This window comes from Bactrocera dorsalis, chromosome 3, assembly GCF_023373825.1.
Source record: "Bactrocera dorsalis isolate Fly_Bdor chromosome 3, ASM2337382v1, whole genome shotgun sequence".
NCBI classification, from domain to species: Eukaryota; Metazoa; Arthropoda; class Insecta; order Diptera; family Tephritidae; genus Bactrocera; species Bactrocera dorsalis.
In genome coordinates, this window is record NC_064305.1 from 2,135,626 (window position 1) to 2,156,949 (window position 21,324).

A 21,324-nucleotide genomic window follows, 5' to 3' on the forward strand; every position below is an offset into this window, starting at 1 on the left:
TTGGTCCTGTGCTCGTCGAATGATCCAATTTGTTAAGCAGCTTATCACTACAAAATAACCTCATAACAATCTCGTGCAAAAGCAGTCAGGCTAAATGGTTACTTACACCTCTAAAATATCCATGACGTTAGTGCAAATAATTACTGTTACTTTTGGCCGAATTTAATGTATAAAAAAGGGAAACTATATTTCTAATTTACTGCCAGTTTTTAGTGACTGATTTCTACAAGCGCGCTATCGCTTTTCAAAAAGAAACCTTGAATGTAAAGTGTTGATCATTTGATGAGCTTACCTATCAAAATTGCTATAACCCATAAATGTTGCACCAAAAGTAATTTAAAACGTTTTCTTTAAAAAAGTGCATATATTGTTCTTAAAAATATACCAACAGCATAGATACACGTATGTAAATAGAAATCTATGAGCATTCTCATTGAGTTTAAAGGAAATTAATTAAACTAAGCAAAAATGCTTTGAAAGTCTTTTGCTTGAGTTAAAGCAAATACATGTGAATACAAAAAATAACTTATGTCTAAGAGAGCGAGAGAGTTTTGTTATCTTCCTATTAATTATAAAAACACACCGGTCCCAATTCGATGCGGAACTGTTGATTAGCCTCGCCAACATCTCTGATTTTAATATCAACAATTGGCAGCCTCTGTGGCTTCTCAGTTTTATAGGTGATGACGGTTTTAGCCCAAGCGTTCGAGCGATGCTGCAAGGCAAGCAGAAAACTCAGTTTTTAACTTTTTACTAAAGTCAGCAATAACTTACCCTGCATTCGTCACTTTCTGCCTCGTAACGCAGACGTAATGGTCCCTTGGGCGTTAGCTCAGCATCGTTCCATGATAACAATTTTAGACCATTACTGAAATCAATAAATAAGTAATTTTCTTACGTGACAATTCTCTGTAATTAAAATAAATATTTTCCTACCGATCTTTCGTTTCATCTTCATCCAAATAGCCGATGGTGTTGCGGCAATTAAAGGTGATCTTCTGTGTTGCTTTAGCCGACAGCAATTGGAGGAAGCCCAATTGATGCGAGTCTGTTTTGTAAGTGATCTTCATACCACCCGGCATTTCACTTAACCAGGTTTCGCGCTCAGCACCTGCATAGCTTAAGACTGGTGTTTCCTGTGGTTTTGGCAAAATACAAGAGCCGCGTGTTTCGCGTTCACAATAGACCAGAATGGCATCGCGTGGATCCGCCTCATTCGGATCAATCCAATATTCACCAGATTTGTAATCAGGGTAAGCAGCAAAGAGATCGCGACATGTCTTAGCTGGTGCCGTTTGTTGTCCATTTGGTCGCCGTAATCTTTCAAAAGATGCCTTTAAGTGTTCGAACGCTTTAATAACCATCGCTTGCTTCTCTTCATCGGAAAGTCCATCTGGTAGAACACTGGGTTGATCACCTTGAAAATCTTCACCTTTAGTTTGGCCTTGATTGAGTAATGCAGTGAGTGCAGCAACATCGTATCCCACCGATTCGCCGGGTGGACCTGGTGGTCCAGGTGGACCGGCTGGCCCAATAGGTCCTGGTTTTCCATCGCCTCCATTGTACCCACGTGGACCTGGCTGACCAGGAGGTCCAATGGGTCCTGGATTTCCATCACGTCCTTGTGGGCCACGCATTCCCATTTCTCCCACTTTTCCGGGTTGTCCGGGTACACCAGGTGAACCTACATCACCTTTGAGACCTGGCTGACCTGGCATACCCTGCAAGCCGATAAGACCACGATGACCTTTGATACCTTTTGGACCGGGTTCTCCATTTTCACCCTTTGGTCCCTCAACTCCTGGCGGGCCAGGTTTTCCGCGCAAACCTTGTGGACCTTCAACACCGGGCAAACCCATGTCTCCTTTTAGACCAGGTTCGCCTTGTAAACCCAATGGTCCCATGGCACCAGGTGGGCCGGGCAAACCAGGATTACCTGGTGGACCAGGGTTACCTTGTTGTCCTTGCGGTCCTTTGTCCCCGGTACGACCAGCTATACCTGGTGGACCTGGTTTTCCAGGTGGTCCTTCTGGCCCAGATTCACCCATTGGTCCTGGCAAACCTTGAGGTCCTGCAATGTTAACAAATTTTATGTATTAAAAATAATATCATATTCTTTGCCAATTGTATGTAAAATCTTGTAGTAATCTACCTTGTAATCCTTGTGCACCTGGAGCACCATCTTTCCCTGGGTTTCCTTGTGGGCCTGCTTCACCAGCAACACCTCTTAAGCCTCGTAAGCCCGCGGGTCCTGGAGGTCCAGATATACCCGGCATTCCACGTTCACCAACATTTCCAGGAGGTCCTGGATTGCCTGTTGGTCCAGGTGGTCCGTCGTTTCCAGTATCTCCTTTTTGTCCTTCCACACCAGGCGGCCCCTGCAAGCCTGGAGATCCTGGGTTTCCTGGTCGTCCTGTTTCACCTGGATTTCCTTTCGCTCCTGGAAAACCAGCCACACCCGGTAATCCTTGACTGCCGGGTTGTCCCTATAACATAACTCTTCACTTTGTACATGTACTTCTCAATTTCACAAATATTATTACCGGTGGTCCTTGATCTCCTGGTCTGCCTGGTAAACCACTTAATCCGGGTTCTCCTCTTAATCCTGGTTCACCGCGAGCTCCTTTCGCACCGCTTAAACCTACCGGACCAATTGGACCCTGTTCACCAGGAAGGCCGTGAGGACCAATAGTGCCTTGTTCGCCCTTGATACCCATTAAACCACGATCCCCTTTGGCGCCGGGTAGTCCTGCCAAACCCGGTGCTCCAGGAAAACCAGGTGGGCCTTGCAATCCAGCTGGTCCTCTTTCGCCGGGACCACCTGCAGCGCCTTGCTCTCCTGGAGGTCCGGGATTTCCAGTCTCACCTCTTTCTCCTGATTCACCGGGTGCTCCTGGCGGTCCTACTATACCTTGAGGACCACGATCGCCAGGACGGCCAGGCGGTCCTTCCGGACCAAACGGTCCAGGACTTCCACGCTCACCTTTTCCACCTGGTAGTCCAGATAATCCTCTAGGTCCGGGTAATCCTAACATTCCAGGCGCTCCCATGTGACCCTTGGCACCAGGTTTTCCTGGTGAGCCCTAAAAATTAATAGAAAAAATTAGTTGCAAAGATATTGAAATGAGTTATTTTCATGAAGTTCCTACCGGTGGTCCATCATTTCCTGGGGTTCCTGGCTCACCACGCTCTCCTGGTGTTCCAGGTTGACCAACTGGGCCTCTTTCGCCTGGGTAGCCACGTTCTCCTCGCAATCCCGCAGATCCTACTAAGCCTTGTGGTCCTGGCGGTCCTGCCGAACCATCTTTTCCCGGTGCTCCTGGATTACCAGCAACACCTGGAAGTCCTTGAAAACCTCTTGGACCAGCACTTCCAGGCTCTCCACGTTCTCCATCTTGTCCAGGAGGGCCGCGAGGGCCTTGAGCTCCTGGCAAACCATCTTTGCCACTATCTCCATGAGGTCCTTGTGGACCTGGCGGTCCCGGTTCACCGTTTTTACCCGGTTCTCCAGTAAAGCCTTTATCACCAGGAATACCCATAGGTCCAGGCATGCCCTGTAACCCTTGTGGTCCTTGTTCGCCAGGTTTCCCATCTGCACCAGGAATTCCTCTTTCTCCAACTGGTCCAGTTTTTCCTGGAGGTCCAATGCGACCAGGTAATCCACGTAATCCTTGAACTCCTGGTACACCAGGTTGTCCTACGTCACCAGTACTTCCTTTTATGCCGGGTGGACCTTGGATGCCACGGTCTCCAGGTGTACCCTTGGGTCCAATTGGGCCATCTGGACCTGGTAGACCAGGTAACCCTTGTGATCCTCTTTCTCCAGTCGGACCTGCTGGTCCCGTGGGTCCACGCATTCCACGTTTACCTCGCTTTCCTTCTGGCCCTACAGTTCCCGGTAAGCCACGAGGACCTGGTTGACCAGATTCACCTTTTATGCCTTGATCACCTGCAAAATAACAGTTTATTCACGACTTTATCTTTTAGAAAAGACAACAAAAAGGTACCTTTATATCCACGTTCGCCTGGTTGTCCTGGTGTTCCTTTTATACCAGGTTCACCGGGACTTCCAGGTAAGCCATCAGGGCCTCGAGGTCCGGGAAAACCCTGTGGACCTGCGATACCAGGCGCGCCCATTGATCCTTTATCACCGTGCAGTCCATCTTTGCCTGGTGGACCGGGCATGCCAGGCTCACCAGCAGCACCAGGACGACCAGCTTCTCCTCGTGGGCCTTGCAATCCTTGATCCCCTTTTGGACCTGGGTGTCCCCAGTCCCCCTTCGCACCTGGACTACCGGGAAAACCAGGTGGACCAGGCTTACCAATTGCTCCTGGCTGTCCTATTGCGCCTGGGTTACCATCCAAACCTCTAGTACCTGGCGGACCTGGTGGGCCTTCACGACCACGTTCACCACGTGGACCAGCTGGACCCTATTCAAGCATACATATATCAGTTTTTATGAAATAAAATATAATACAAAATGCATACCTGCGAACCGTTTGGACCAACAGCGCCCATTGGACCTGTGCTGCCCTTCTCACCTGGAGCGCCTTGGTCTCCTTTTGACCCATCAATACCAGGCAAGCCATGATGTCCCTTTAAACCAGGTATGCCTGGCATACCAGGTAAACCGCGAGGACCTGGTGTGCCAGCGGCACCTTGTAATCCTGGCTCTCCATCCTCACCAGGCACACCATCCTTACCTGGCGCTCCAGGCAAACCACGTGGTCCCATCAAACCAGGTGGTCCCTGTGATCCTGGCTCACCGGGTTCGCCACGCATACCTTGAAAGCCTTGCGGACCTGACGGCCCTGAATTACCAGGTGGACCACGAGGACCCACCGGCCCTACTGACGATTGTAAATATTGAAATTCCGGCACAAATGGCGGCGAACTGGGTCCTTTCTCAGAATTTGCATACTCAGCAGCCAATTGTTGGTGATAATAGCTCATATCTGGTATGGGACCTGGCGCACCAGGATTGCCAGGTATACCCGGTACCCCCGGTGAACCGGGATTACCGCTCTCACCCTGCCGTCCTTGTGCACCTGGATAACCAGGTAAGCCGCGCTGACCAGTTGCAACACCTGCATACGGATTTTCTTCAGCTGGTAGATCGACATTACGCTCAGTTGTAGTCGTAGTGGTGGTGGTCGTTGTTGGTATTGGAGTTGGTGGTGCACAATATGTGGGTTCGCGACAGATCACCTTACCCTCAATGCAAGAGCAAGGATGCGTGCAGCCATCACGTTCGCTGGTAAACTCATCGCCTTCACGATACCAGTTACCTTCGTAAAGGCATGAGAAGGCACCAACCACATTACTTGGAGCATCAACATCTGGCTCAACAGCTGGATCATGGGCTGCCAATGAATTAGAAGAAAAGCATGTTAGTGAAGGAAGTGAAGCACTGTGAGGCGCAATCATTCCTACCTTCCTGATGAGTATCAAATCCACCGGGGCCACCTACATTGGCATCGGCATCTTGTATAGAAAAAATAAAGAAAATTTACAATATTTTAAAGTGTTTAGCAATAATTTAATTTTGTAAGAAAAACTATTTTTTTAATCAAACCAGTTTATAGACATTTAGCTCTGTGGAAACTTCAGCAACAATATCTAGTTATTAATTTGTTGGCACCCCTCAAATTAAAAAAACGTCAACCGAAATAGCCAGCCTTCATAAATCAACAATCAGATAATACCCTATGCAGTGCAAGCCTTGAAGCCTGATCGTCGTGGAAAATCTTTTTTCTTCTAACTTGGCTACCCAAACTTAAAGCATTACAATGAAGTCTACCAACAGGATGATAATGTGATGCTTCGTTTCGGCCATGTTTGCTTACGGATTCTGTCGGATTTCGACAGTCTGTTCGGTAAGGGTTGCCATTTCATCAAGATACTTTTCACTTTGGTTCAACGCTTGGAAATTGTCCAGGATTTTTACGTTTTCCACGTTTCCCGTGAACATATATACATATATCTATATTCACGTTCATCGGAAAATCATCTACTCAGAGGTTAGGTTAGAGTTGGTTTAATGGATTCGTCAACAAACAAAATTGTCGCTATTGTGGTTAGTCAAATAATCACGTGGCTCTGGAAACGCATTTGGTGCCGATTATTAAGAGAGAGATTTTATGAGATCGAAGCGAACGATCTCTATTTCCAACAGGAAAGTACAGTTACAAAATCCTAGGCAAGAGCGCTCAATTCAAAAATATTGAAGAGTTCAGATACCAAAGAAATTGTCTCTCAAACAGTCACCGCTTTTTCTTAGTCCGTTTGCTGCTTCACAACACGGTCCGTACTTAAACTAGGTACAATCCATACTGGCTCAATGGAATACTGTTATTTTTATTCAATTTGCAAATCATATAAACTGTTATACATGCACTCATTGTAGTTTTAACAAAGTCATCGAGCATCTTAATCGATTTCACACTCACTTCAGTGGACTCATTTCATTTATGATTTGCAGATGTGCTCTTTTCAAGCGACGATTTGACACAAATATCGCATCATTCATTGATTTTGTTGCAGCGCATTACGCTGTTGTTGTCTTATTTATGTATTTGTAATTGCTGTGCACTTTTTGTCATGAAGTTGCAATGAAATTTTGTTCTTTAACATGCAACAAACATAAAAGTTTGCTACGCTCCAATTAGCGCCGAACGAGGTTGTCGGGCGAGCAATTGAAATTGAATGGCGATATCATTAAAGGCAAGCGTGTGAGTGCGTGCGCATGTGGGTCCATACATATGTATGTACATATGTAGTATGAAGTGATGAATAAATGAAGTTCGACAGACGTCAATCGAAAAGATGTCAGCAACTAATGAAATCTCTTGTAATTCTTTTTCGCACATAAAAAGATTTAATTGATTACAGCAAAGAATAACGCATTCGCCTTTTATGCATTTGTGTGCTTGTATTTATGTAAATGCTTTTGCAGACTTCACTTTTTTCAGCTGCAGAAGCTGAGTTTTCGTGCTTAATTAGACGATCTTCGTAAGAATTGGCATTTCTCAAAAAAATCAACCTTGATTCTACTCTATACTAATTGGAATTTCCAAAACTTCTGCTGCTTGAAGGTAGTTGGCTTCTTCGGCGGAAATCCAGGAACTGAACTCAAGGCATATCGTTTTTACTTGGCTTCTTCCGCCGAAATCAGGATCTTAACTCAAGACATGTCTAAAATTTCGTTTTTACTTGGCTTATTCGGCCAAAACCAGGAACAGAACTCAAGGCATATCTCAAAATATCAATTTTACTAGCGTTCGAACGCTCAACGATGACATTAGTAACAACATTTTTACAAGTCCTTTCAGATTACAGATTCCAGAACTGGTTTATAGAAGCACAAGCCTAACATCTTCGCTAAAACTTCAGCTAAAGAACCACTAAATCTTTTGCAAATATTGTTCAGTCAATTATGTAATAGAAAGCTTCTTCTGTCCTGCTCTCTCTAAGGCTAAACCAGATGGATATATATAAGTACTTTTTTCCGTTCCCACGACAGTCGGGTCTACATAACCGGAACGGAACCGGATTTTTTTTAACCACTGCAACAACAACAACAACAATATAAGTTATTTTTCGTCACATATGAAATTCGCCGAAAAATATTAGACCCCAGAATTTTTAGGAACACTACCACACAGGAATTTGTTCTATTATTGTTTCGAAAGTTCCACCCCTTAAACCAAAATTCTGACCGTTACTCACCCACATCCACATCCTCATAGTTGTTGTAGTCATAAGCTTCGAACTCCTCAGCGCCCGGCAAATCGGCACCAGCTCGTGGTTCCTCAGCTTGTGGTCGTTCAATAAATGCTTTTCGATGTTTCTTGGTTTTACTTGGCCTCGGATTTTTCTTGGCGGCAACAGCGAACTCCAGCAAAATGCACAGTGCGAATGCCAGGCATAGAAGCCGCGAATGTTTATACTTCATGTTTTGTTTTCGATTTTGTTCGTTGATTTTCTTTATTTATTTGAATCGCGAAAAATTCAAAATGCTGCAGCTTTAGTATTCATAAAGCCATTTGCTGCATCATAAACTGCACGGGAAAGTGGATAAAAACAATAAATAAAGCAAGCGAATAGAAAAACAACAAAAAAAAAAACGATACAAAAACAAATAAGCATAGGTTTTTGCGCGAACGCTTTGAATGACAGGATTTGGATAAGCAAACTGCTAACAAAAACAACTGGCATGCCGGTGCAACAAAAATGGCCGGCGACAAAGAAGTCGCGCTGCATAAAAAACTAAACGCCGAAAAAGTGAAATTTAAAAGCCGAAATCCGTAACACGCTTCAACGGGCAGCGGCGCAGGCGGCGGCGACGAACGCTCGGTTTTCAGTTCATTGCTGTGGCCGGGGAATTGGGTCAGCTGGGCAGTTGGGCGGCCACATGCGCGCGCAAAGTGGACGCGCTGCAATTGCAATTTTTGTTGGCGCCGCCATTTGTTTGAACAAGTTGTACGCGCCGCTTGACGCGCTATGCTTGTTTGCATATGTATGTGTGTGAGATCTGTCTGTTTTCTTTATTGCGCTAAAAACAATTGCTGAGCGCGACACGTCCCCATCGCAACAAAGTTTTGTTGTTCTTGCTGTTTTCGTTTTTTTTTTTTCGTTTGTGCGCCCAAATCTACAGTAATCTCAGTTTATTTGGGCGAGGTCATCAACTCGGATTGATAAAAAGGCGTGTATGTGTGCACATACACATGCCGTTAGAGCAGAAGTAGCCAGCAAGTTGGCGCTGCCACAGAAAAAAGACAGATTCAGCTATTTTTATTTCCATTGTTTTTATTATTATTTGTGTTTTTTTTTTAACTATAGTTGCTCCGTGCAGGTTTGTGTGTTTGCGTGGCGTAGTCTAAGCTTTTTCCGCTTGCATACAAAGCGCCTTGCTTTGGGTGGCGTGGACAGCAGCAACGTGTTATCAAGCCGCGACGTACTAAATTTAAATTCAAACTACTTTTTCGGTAGCTCTACACCAATGTGCGCGTATGTGTGTCAGCATATGCACTATTATGTGTATATAAGTATGCAGATTGCCGCGACACATTTAATTACCGAAATTCGTTGCTTTGCTTCCGATTAAAAAGGCATTGGTGTACGTTAAACGATTTTATTAATTTTTTTGCAGGTATGGACGTCTTTAATTAAATATTAAATCACAACAAAAAATATGTTAATAATTTCGAAATGTTTCCTGTATGCGGGACTTAGTGTCTGTTTAAATTTCTAAAAAGTAACCGGTTTTAATAAAAAAGTAACCATGTACTTGTAAATATTTATTTATGTCAAAATTGTGTTATATACAGTATAAATGCTGTTTTCAAAAATTTGTGATACCGAATACCAAAAACCGAATATTTATGTCCAAATTGTGTTATATACAGTATAAATGCTGTTATCAAAAATTTGTGATACCGAATACCAAAAACCGAATACTGAATACTTAGTAAAAATAGATAAGTCCAACTGTGACGCGTATGAGTAAATAATAGCATAATATTACTACAAATAAAATAATTCCGAAAATAATTTTTGAACCGATTACCCAATGACAAAACTAAACATTTTTATACGTATTGGAAAAACTGTACTTGTACAGCAAGCCAAATACTGAGCAATCACCAAAACCAAGTACAAATTTTAGTAAAAATAAGTATAACTTTGACGTCTACCATTTAAACGGTTACCCAATGTAATAAATCAGCTATTTTCGTAACTATTAAAAAAAAATACTTCTACATCAAGTCCGGCACGGGGTAAACCACAAAACCGCATACAAAATATTAAGTAAAAAATAAAGTACAACTTTGACTTCTATATAATATGTAACTGGTTACTCACTATTTTTGAGCTATTTTCATAACTATTGGGCAGACATGTTTATTCTTTCAGAACAAAGCAAATACCGAGAAGCGAAATCAAAAATATTGTTACAGAAAATATAACCTTCATCATTTCACAAAACCGGTTACTTTTAATTATTAAAAAAAACTTGTGAAAAATATTTATTCCTGAAAAAATTTTAGCACAAACGATTAATTAAAAAAAAAAAATTATGAAAAGATATTTATACATAAAGAATCTTTAGCACAAACGATTACTCGTTACTTTTCTTTGTCAAATATTTTTCAATTAATCATTTGCTCGCATCAACACACAATTTCTAGCAATTAAATACATTTAAAAATCGTTACTACTAAACCGGTTACTCATGCCAAAATTTGTAATCCATTCCAAATCGCTTGATAAAATATAGCTTAGCTATCCAAACTAAATTTTTCGGCGTACTTTGTCGGTATTTCGCATTTATTGTAAAAATTTAAACGATCACTTGAATTGAGAATCGTAACGTAAATATCACACCATACAATATTTTACATTAATTTAGCTGTATGTTATTTCTCTTAACTTAAAACCATATTCTTTGCTTTCATTTATTTTGTAACGGGTAACCGGTTTTTTATACACTTCTACACTTCACTGCTCCAGACCAGAATGCATGCTCAATTGCAGACTAGTTTCATCATATCATTGCGTAATTTTTTTCGGCAGACAGCTCAAAAGCATATTATTTTAATTAAAATGTCACTTTGGCGCATGAAACCATAATTTAAACGGCATAATTTTTTATAATCAAAAACTAATATCCGGTTGGTGCCACATTAACGTTTATATTATATAAGCCATATGCTTATGCATTTTCCCAATCACACACACATACACACTCATATACTCGTAAATTACGGTATTTTATTTATAGCCACATTTCCGGTGTTATTTTTGCACTGATTTCATTCTAATTTTTTTTCTATTGAAAATAGTTTGATTATTCGCATCATTTTTTATGTCATATCCTTCACATCCTTTTGTTAATCGTTCACTTCAACCCAGCTGCTTGGCCTACTGACCCCTTTTGTAGGTTTAGTTGTCCGCACATCCGCTCTGCACTCACTTCACTAACACTATTTTACTTAAGCCACAAGACACTTCTTACCCGAAACCAAACGAAAATCAAACGAACTGAAGCGTTTTCAAGTCGCACTTCGCTTTTTATAGTTTTTCACCAATGGCAATTAAACTAAAAAGAATACCGAATCAAAACTGAAAAGTAAACTCAAGAATTCTTCCAGTCGCAACTCAATTGGAGAGTTATCAGTAGCGGCCCTCAATAAGCCACCATTCTGCAACTATTTGAATTTTTCATTTGCCTCGCACTACCGATCGTATAAGAGTTGTGCGTGTGATCGTCGCTCGTTGTTGCTTCTCTGCAAGGAGAGCGATTTCTAATTATGTTTGGAGCATTAGCTGCTATCTTGGACTTTCTTGAGTACTCCGCAGCATAGTTCTAACGCTCTGGCGATATTGCGCTCCCACACAGCAGTGCCAGTGATCTTCAGGCGCTCACAATGATCGGGATAAATGCCGATGTTTGACCGATGTTTGTGTGTTTCTGTGGCACATCAGCTGATAAGCGGCATCTCGCAAACCGGCCGGCTGCCTGAAGCGTGGCTCTTCAGCTGTTTCGTTGCCTGTTTGGACGTGTTGATATTTTTGGATTTACAGCATCATAAAATTATCATAATAACACTTTAATAATGCTTTGATTTTTATAAAAAAAAATATACAAAAAAAATTAATTGCTATTGTTGTTGTGCTAATTAAGGTTAGTGGATTACTGATAAGTAAGTACTCAAAAATAAAATAATGGGTTTTTTTACAATAAAGTTGCTGATTTGAGCTTTGGTCTGCTGAGTTGCTTGAAATTTGTCTGCTGAACTTGTATTAAGCAGTGATTAGATTTCTAAAAATGGAAATAAAGACTAAAACGGAAGTGGTATAAAGAAAATTTTGTTAAAAGGTCGTTTATTTTTTAAAGAATCTATATATAATTCTATCTTAAAAAGTCAATGGATGAAAGCTTTAGAAAATTTTAAAGTAATTATTTTCGTTAGTATAAATTTCCACCAAAATACTTACCACTTTTGGGTTAAGTGAAGTTTTCTGGCTGACCATCCTACACAGGAGTCCATGAGGCTATAAATGAGTACTAAAGGAATCCAGAAAACTCCTCAATTTGATCTCATGTATCAACAAAGCGCCATGGAAACAATAAACTCAGCATTTCATCTGAATAACTGAAAGTATTACATACAAGTTGTTTCAGCTTTTATCATGAGAAGGTGGAACAAGCAGCAAGTGCTTACTTCCATGCGAACTCCACAATTGGCAGCCACTAAATTAGGACAATGCCTGAGAAAAACCCGTACAACTGGGAAAAACTTAACTCACTAGACTTCCCGCGGCTTACCTCGGTCCAGAAAAGCGTTACTATTTCACACAAGCTGGCAATTCATTAGCGCTCATCAAGCTCACTTGAAGCTCTGCCATCATAATTATTTTAACAATATATATGCAAAAGTTGCTGCAAAGCTCATCAGCTTTACAACAAGTGCGATTGCCATGTGGTTTTTGTGTAACCATTTGTAGCCCGTTAGCTCTTCTACCGAGTCCTAGCATTACTACTAAAGTAATCTCACGATACTTTGGAAGTTATGCAGCTACTGCAACTATGTAATTTGACCAGATCCCATTCCCATTTCCATTAGTTAGGCACACGTTACTGGCTAACCATTAGTAAACCGATATCTCTGACCGAGAATAACCATTAGTAACCCGATATCTAACCATTAGTAACCCGATATTTCTTCTACAAAGTCTAAGCATTACTAAACTACACTCCCAATATTTTGGAAGCCACAAACCTACACAAAATAAGCACTTGGACCTGATCTTTTTCAGAAACATATTAATTTTATTCCAAATAAAGTCTCCCAAATCCACAAACTGTTGTGTTGAAAACTGTAAAAGAAACTCTAAGATTCTTCAGACCATTGTAAATAGAAAGCAAATACTAATCCAGCTAGTTTAGTCCACATCCAGTAAAAATATTACTACAAAAAACCAAAATACTCAATAAAATGTTGCTACAATAACACGTTATTAAACAAATATCGTAATTAGACATTTTCGAAACGTTAAGGCATTCGGTTAGTTTTACCGTCGAAATGCCGAATATCGTAGCAATTCAATTTCGAAGTTCTCTGTGTAACTGCGTTCCACACTCACACGGTAACATTTAATGCCAAACACTCTACACTTGAAGCTGACGTAACAGGGTGTTCACATGTAGGTAGACACTTTACCACCCCTAAAACTTGTAGAAGGTATCACGTAAAATTCGAAGTTCACACAGTTCAGTTGTAGTGTGCTGCTCAGACGAATAAGTACGAGTAAAGTAAGGGATATGCATTTTTTAGTTGTTTGTCAAAGGTCGTATATATTTTTGAGTGAATAGGTGTGTCTGAGGTTATCAAGAAACAATTTAGTTTAAGGATTGGGTCATATATACAGCTACATACGATCTGAGGCTTGTTATGCATGAGATTGTATTTCCAATAATTTACTGAAATTTATGGATTCAGTTTTTTTAAATATTTTATATTTATTTATTTCTTTAGTATGTATAAATGAGAATGAATCAAAAATAAAATGTTGGTGAGAAATTTTAAATGTCTATATTGTATGTACATACATACATATGTATATTTTCCGTAAAAAATATTTTTAAAAATTTTATTACAAAATTAGTTATTTGCTAAATTATTGTAAATGTTTTTCTAACGCCTATTTGACAGATTTTTTATTAGAAATTTGAACTCTGAAAGCCTTTTCGCCTAAAATTATGCCATTTATCAAGCAACTAAAGCATACATTTAGGCACAATGATGCTTTTTTACACTAAAACAGATATAGTTGCTATTTATAGACTATGAAATCACTTAGAAAATGGCTTAACAATAAAAATTTAGCGTTGAATTAAATTAGAATTGTTAAAATTAAATAATCATCGAATATTCCAAAACTATATTTAATGGCATTTACATTGGAAAACTTAGTTGCATGCATTTTTTTAAGGCTTTAACAGTTTTTACCTTAATTTTTGGCAGCTCGCCTCGCTTTAAGCGCTCTCACTTTCTGTCACTTTTTCAACTTTTAAAGCGCCCAAACATATACTCGCACAGATGTATAAGTATAAAGTTAGGCGCACTTTAATTCAGCCTACATATTTTATAACACATACATATACACTTGCACATATGGCTCATGAGATTCACCATAAATCGCCCAAGCAGAAAATTTTTATCTTTGCCATGGCTGCACTTCCGTTGTACGCTGTTAAATCAGACAAATACAGATGTAAAGATTAGCAGCTATACATGTAACCACCCACTAATACCCACATACCTCTATATGTATGTGCTTCATATATGATAGGTATGTATGTTTGTGAACAGTGCACATGAAAAGGCGCACACAAGTGTACAATGAGCACAGAAATTGCGAGTGGATGGAATTTCGCCAACAGTCACATTTAATATTTTTTTCCGAAAATTACTACGCTACAATTTAAGAGCTTGAAGAATAAACGCTAATTCGCTAGAAATGTGTGCGTATATGCGCGCGCGCGTGTGTGTGTGTGTATGTGGGTTAAAAAGTTTTGAAAGCGTGCTTATATATCAACGGCATATCAGAGTAAACAATAGTGCCGCATTGGATTTAAATCAAACTAGCAACAGCATGCGCCAACAACGTGCATAAGCGCCGAAAAGTAGGCAAATGTGCCATAGGGTTACCGAAAGAATAAGCTGCTTACTCAGAGCCCTCTATACAACGCCATGTCAGTAGTCGCTTTAAAGCAAAAGCGTGTATATGGCAAGACAGACATTTGAACATTTTTATATTTCATGAGCATGTATGCGCGCTAACGGTAAAAATTGTATGCTTATATATATTTGTTGGTAGAAAATTTGGTATTTCGTACTTTTGTGTGAGTCAGATAGTTTTGCTTTCGCTCGTGTGCCGGCGCACATGCCAGTTTGCCGAAACTTTCAGTTAAATAGTATTGCCAAATAATCAGGAAAAATCAAAAAATAATTTATTTTTGGTCCCAAATCGATTTCCCTGACGGGCATAGCGGCGTAGTAATAGCGAGCGCTAAGTAGTACGTGGCAGCACAAGTCCATTGAACTCATTCACATTTCCTTTATTACGGTCAATCGTACAAATACATATACAAATGCAAATATAGCACAAATGTCTGCCAAAATTGTAATGTAATGTAGTATATCCATAGAAAAGCCTTGTTGCAAGTTCCCTGGCCTTTATCTGCGGCGTTTAGTAGTCAACTAATCGAAATTTGTGGATTTGCATGCATAATATTTTTATTTTCATTTAGTTTGGCTGATTTCTTTCGTCTGCTATTTCAGCATAACCGCCTTAGCTGCGAATCCATCTCGTAATGCCGCTTCAACGGTTGGCAAGTCAGCATGTCAGCCAGAAACAATTGTATTACCATCTGTCTGCTTACGCTTATCTCTTATTTATTTATATGTATATACGTATAAAGCGGTAAACTCATATTTATTGGTATTAGTATGCATATGACTTGCCAATTTGTAGGCATAATACGTTTATCGATGTCGGCGCAGCAAACAAATCAATCATTTTGCATATTTTCATATCCGCCGATTTGCTTGATTTTATTGCATAATCATGGCTGGAAACTGATTTTTTTCTTCTTTTACTTCTTTTTTTGCTTATTTGCTGCTATTCAGCCTTTCGAGTGATTTGAGATAAGCTACTGAACAGCGCTAGTCATTCTGTGTGTAAGTATGGAAGAAATAGCAAACAGAAGTGAAGCAGGTGAGGTGTAAACACAGACAGGAGAATTTGGAGTGAGGAATAATCAGGTGGATCTTAAAGCACATCTTTTGAGATTTTTTGGAAGAATTTTTGCTTGCAGATAAGCAAATAGAAACGGCTTCGAAATCTACATATTTATGTATATGATAAAATTTAGTATACTTTTAGGCGGGTTATCAATGTTTGCGGTAGGGATCTGGTCTATTCTCTATGCCTCATATTCGTCTGTATATTTAAGTTATTCAAGCTTCGTACAATTACAATAAATATACGCAAGTGTAGTATGCTTCAAGGGGCAATAGTTAGAAATGCTTGCAATTCATACATTTTAATGCAATTTCAGCTTCGTCTTTGGCTGCAATATGAAGTTTACTAACGTTCAATCAAAAATCTTAGTGATGCTTACATAATATTTGCAAATGCGGGCATATTCCTTATATATGCGTATGTATATAGAGTACTTAGAAAACAAATATATTTGTGTTTTTTTTTTGTTAAACTTTATTTCATTTAACTATATTATTTCATATGTTTGTTTAATTTTGTGTAGCTAATATTGCTATGAATAATATTCTTAAAATGATTTTGTGCGCTGAAATGTAGGCAACATATCCTTTCTAGGCGTCAATCCTGGCTTTGCAACCATTTGTTGAACTTCATCACGTTTGGACCATAATATTTTTTCGCACATTTTTGTTGTATTTGACCCACTTTTCGTCTACTGTTACCATTCGCTTCAGAAATGGTTCGATTTCATTTCGTTTCAGCAAAGAATCGCAAATGTTAATTCGACCCATTAAATTTTTCACAGACAATTCATCTGGTACCCAAACATCGAGCTTCTTTTTGTAGCGAGCCTTTTTTAAATGGTTCAAAATCATTTGATGATAAATGTTAAGTTACTTAGCGATATCATGGCTTCTTATGTGACGGTTCTGATCAATCTTTTCCATAATTTCATTGACTTTTTCAACGGTAGGTCATCCAAAGCGAGGTGCATCTTTCACATCAAAATTTCCAGAACGGAAGAGAGCGAAATTTGGCATGAGTTTTATCTGAAGCAGCAGCATGTAAGTAAGTATGTAAGCATGTACATATGTATGCATGTATGTATGTATCTATGAACGCGTACGCACTTTGTGCAATGCTCTTCATCGATTTACTCACGCATCACATACAATTCCCTCATTAAATGCCCGGCGCACATTCGCTTTAATCGCCTAATGTGCTCATTTCGCATTGTTGCTTTTATTTTTATTGTTGCCCAAGGTGTACTTCTTTTTAATAGAAAAATTAAATTGCCCAAAAGCATGCAAACATTTTTCTATCGATTTTTTCTACAGCCAAAGTCTATTGCCCTCGCTGCACCACACCAAACCCTGCGAAAGTATGCCACGCCGCCTTGTCTTACTTCCCTTTCCTGGCAATGGCAGGCTCGCATGACGGCTTAAATGGGGTGTTATCAAAACATGATGTGTAAGCGTTAAAAAAAATTAGCAACAACAACAAAAGTGTGCAGGAAGCAACCAGCAAGAAACAGTGGAAAGCCAAGAAAAGCGCAAAAAACGGAAGACATAAAAATATAAATTTGTATATGAAGCATTAAGGTGGAAAACAGCCAGCAAATTCTCTATTGACATATATGTATATATAAATTTATGTATATTTTTTGCCTCTTGGTCAGTTATTGCTCGTTTTGCAAATGTGCCCCTCCCTCCTCCAGCCGTGCACAGGCGCTTCGCCTGCTTGATAAGCGCGCTCAGCAGCTTAACACGGAGACACGCCGCCCACGCCGTTCCACGTAAGGGAGTGCGCGCTGTGCGACTGCCTGCTAATGTGTCAGCCATGTTAGCTGCCATTTTGTATGCTTAATAATCATTTCATTTCCGATTTAGATAAGAAATGGGTGCAGTGCACGCGCGAGAGCGGGGCGGGGGCTGCTCTATGTCAGGCGACAATCACCGGCATTCTAGCAGTCAAACCACGCACACATACACAGACACCCAACAAGCCGTACATAAAAGGCATTAATAAATCCCTAACTAGTGGGCCAGGACTTTCCCAATCATCCTGTGTCGCCCACTTTCTTCGCCGCACAGCCGTCGCCGTCGCACAAAGAATAGATCGCAGAGATTTATTAAATGTCACGTTATTAATTAGCGTAATTTGGCAAGCGCCACTTTGACACTTCTGTCTTTCATGCTGCATATGCCGTTACACGCCAACCGACTACTTGCGAGCAGGCATGTGGGTCTATGCGCTCGCACACTGTGTCATGTGCCGTGCGGAGCGTGCTTTTGTGGGTTCGGTAAATGCTCGCATAGTCATTATGTGCATATGTGAGGCATGCAAATGTCATGTTAGCGCGTTATATTACATAATTCTTGTTGGCTATCAATATGGCGGCGCTTGTGCGTGTGTGTGTGTTTGTGAGCGTCTGTGTGCGGGATTGATATTAATGAAGCTTTAATGAGCTTTCGTGTACTGTGGCTGCTTGAGCAGAAATTTATGTGATTTGCAGACAACTTTGATGGCTGAATGAAATAAATCCGAATCAGCCGTTAGTTTGGATGACAACAAATATATTTACATATATATAAATACTGCGAATAAGACGTGTGGAGGGAAGCACAACGACTGCTTTAGCAAATATATTCGGTAGTCGAAAAAGTATTTTCGTATTTTGTCAATAGATGTCGTTGCAGTAGTATATCTCCAGTGCTAAAAGAGATGCGAAAAGACTTTTTCGACTAGCGTTTACAGATTTGTATATAGTGAATGAATTTTCCACTAGCCATGAATATTTCGACCTGGACATGTCATTCTCTGTTGTCAGTTATGAATTTAAATGCGAAATATTTCGATAACTTCTTCTACGACTTACCATAGATCTTTAAAAACTCAAAAATGATGCTGAGCACTTAAAGTTCTCCTTTCACATTTAGTTTTCTCACGTAAGCTCGGTGGTTTCACAGTTTTTAGCTACTAAATTTCTCCTTCATAACAGATTCTCTCTTCACTTCCCAATTTTTGTTAATTTTTTTAAACCACCCGATCTCAAAGATTTAATGGGAGATTACAGCTGGGCAACCATTTTAATTATTTATTAAGAGCTTTATCAAGAGCTTTTTGCTTTGCAGCTTACCATTAATTAAAATAATAAATCTGTCTTTAAAGCTTCAAAATTCTCTACATGCTTCGAGAACATCTCACTTTAATGCAAATGGCTTTCAAATACTGGCCTTGTAATAAATATTCGAAAAAGCTTCAAAGCTTCAAAGACTACGTAAAATCTGCGTTCAGCTTACAAATGTAAATTAATTTGCTTTTCTTTTAGAATATTACTTTGAGCAAGAATATGGAATTTGTATATTTTCTTCCTCTTCTTTTTCTTTTTCTTCTTCTACTTCTAAAGTAATTTCTTTCGCTCAATGAGCAACTCGCAGCAGGTGATTACAATCCTAATGGGGCAATTATACTTTCATTAACCGCAAAAGCTAGCGAAAGTAATCAAGAAAGGATAAAGGCAAATCTGATTTTGTGGAATTTAATCAGGTAAAGAAAGGCTGGAATATCCCATATAATCATAAATTTGTGGAACACTTAGTTCAAGGGTATATTTTTGTCCTTACATACCAATACTCCATTTCTTATACACGCATGCATACTAAAAATATTACCTTGCTGGGCTACATAGACTTAGTTGGTTCTACGAGCGCTATTTTTGTTGCTTACAGTAATTTAAAATATTCATCTGGGCCAAAAAATATTGCAATCTGGCAACTCACAGTTCTATCGTTAAGTTTGATATACATGATCAAGCCTTTTAGACATACGAACGCTATTTATGTGGTTTACAGTAACTTAAAATATTCATCTCGGCCAAAAAATGGAATTCAATCCACACGTTGTCATTTTCGTTTACTTTTCACAACTTTTGACGTAAATAACCTCAGCAACAGTGCAGCGATGAACTTTATGCAATTCTTTACTATAAAGATCCATCACAGACGAGAGTTTATCGATGTTTTAGTGAACTCAATAGTGTTCGTAGATCACACCAAGACGAGTTGCAAGGAGGTGGTCTAAAATCAGCAGTTTTTCTGGAAACTATTTTGCTTTGCGAAAACTGATATTGCTAGATCGTCATGTGACCTATTGTGAGATTCATGAAAACCAACCGCCGGCGACGGTCTCACATAGCGACTGAAAGAACTGCGTTTTTTAGCAACTAAAACAACTATTTGATGAGTCATCCAACGTATAGTCCTGATTTGGTTTCGAATGAGAGCTTTTTAGAGGTCAACGTTCTGCGACACCTGCAGAGGCGATTGATACGTTCAGAATGTTTTTTTTTTTTTGGCCATACCTCAATTAGAGTGGAAATGTTTCAAAAGCAGGCAAAAATGTATAGCTCTTAATGGAGAATATTTTGGAAAACAATTAAGCATTTTTGACGATTAATATTTGATTTTATGAAAGAATCTCAGAGTTCTTTGAAAATATTTTTAAAAGGTTGAATATAATTTTTGCCAAAATACCTTCTAAGAAGTCATTGTAGAAGCAGATGATATATTCCATATGCAATTTTTATGAAGTATATACAGTACAGTGCCTAAAAGTATGCTTTCGTATATATTGAAAGCTAATCATAATCTTCGACGGTTATGTGCCTTGCCTTAAAATGGTAAAAATAAAAAAAAAAAATTATAAAAATATTCTTATTAAATTCCACACTAAGATTCGCCCACTAACGACTTCCTAGTGTCTGACTATAAAGAAACCATTATTAACGAAAGATCTACAAACTCATCATACCCACAAAGTTATATGTTTTTGTAGTGTGAACGCCTTTCTACGAATTTCTTAGAATTCTAAATAATATATTATGCTTATGCAAAGTAACTGTACACACTTAAGTCAACAGTGACAGATGTTGCTGGTCAACGCACCAGATAAGCCCGTTAGCCAATATAGGCGTGCATTTATTATACGCCGGCTAAAGCAAACAAAGCGCAGTGGAGCGAAACTGGTCAAACACACACAAGCAAGCAAATCCGTTGAACTATGAACTATCTGTTTATTGGTATTTCCGCTCAGTTGAGGCGAAAAATGCTTAACTATACTTATAAAACACACACACAAATGCAATCATACCGCAAAAGAAAGAGCGAAAATACTTATGAACTATGAAATTGGCAATTCGAGTGCGAAAAAAATATTAAAAAAAACCGCAAATTCTTACTTGTGGCAATGTAGGTGAATGCCGGTGAAAAAGTGGCCGCATACGCCTGAAGCGAAGCAATTTCGCCAGAATCGATGGCAATATTGTGCAACTTTCAAGTAAACTACAAATAATCCATCATTCGGATGTGTTGACTCAGTGAGGCTAACTATTGGCTCTTACTGCGCGCTGTCATTGCTTTTTGTAGATGTAGGTGTGTGTGTGTGTGTATTTCAAAGTTGACTAAAGCGCAGCTAAATTGCCAAATCGACTTTGTTGGCTTTGTTCAGCGCAAGTACGCGGCGTGTTTGGG

The 21,324-nt window shown here is 39.6% G+C and overlaps 1 protein-coding gene across 3 annotated transcripts; it reads right to left on the reverse strand.

Annotated features, from left to right (window-relative positions):
• Positions 1-332: 332 nt before the first annotated feature.
• On the reverse strand, positions 333-11,143 carry LOC105230174 (collagen alpha-1(I) chain). Of its 3 annotated transcripts, none has more exons than XM_011210794.4 (11): positions 11,019-11,143; positions 7,730-8,061; positions 5,435-5,485; positions 4,490-5,364; positions 4,008-4,431; positions 3,150-3,949; positions 2,544-3,083; positions 2,153-2,486; positions 937-2,071; positions 775-868; positions 333-715 (listed from the first exon to the last, which is right to left on the reverse strand). In XM_011210794.4, exons 2-11 carry the CDS (start codon positions 7,953-7,955, stop codon positions 566-568), a joined length of 4,629 nt encoding a protein of 1,542 aa, XP_011209096.2. In that variant the 5' UTR covers positions 7,956-8,061; positions 11,019-11,143; the 3' UTR covers positions 333-565. The 3 variants fall into 3 exon arrangements, with proteins under 3 accessions (XP_011209096.2, XP_011209095.2, XP_011209097.2); XM_011210793.4 differs by having other exon boundaries at positions 10,933-11,082; XM_011210795.4 differs by having other exon boundaries at positions 10,977-11,060.
• Positions 11,144-21,324: the final 10,181 nt, after the last annotated feature.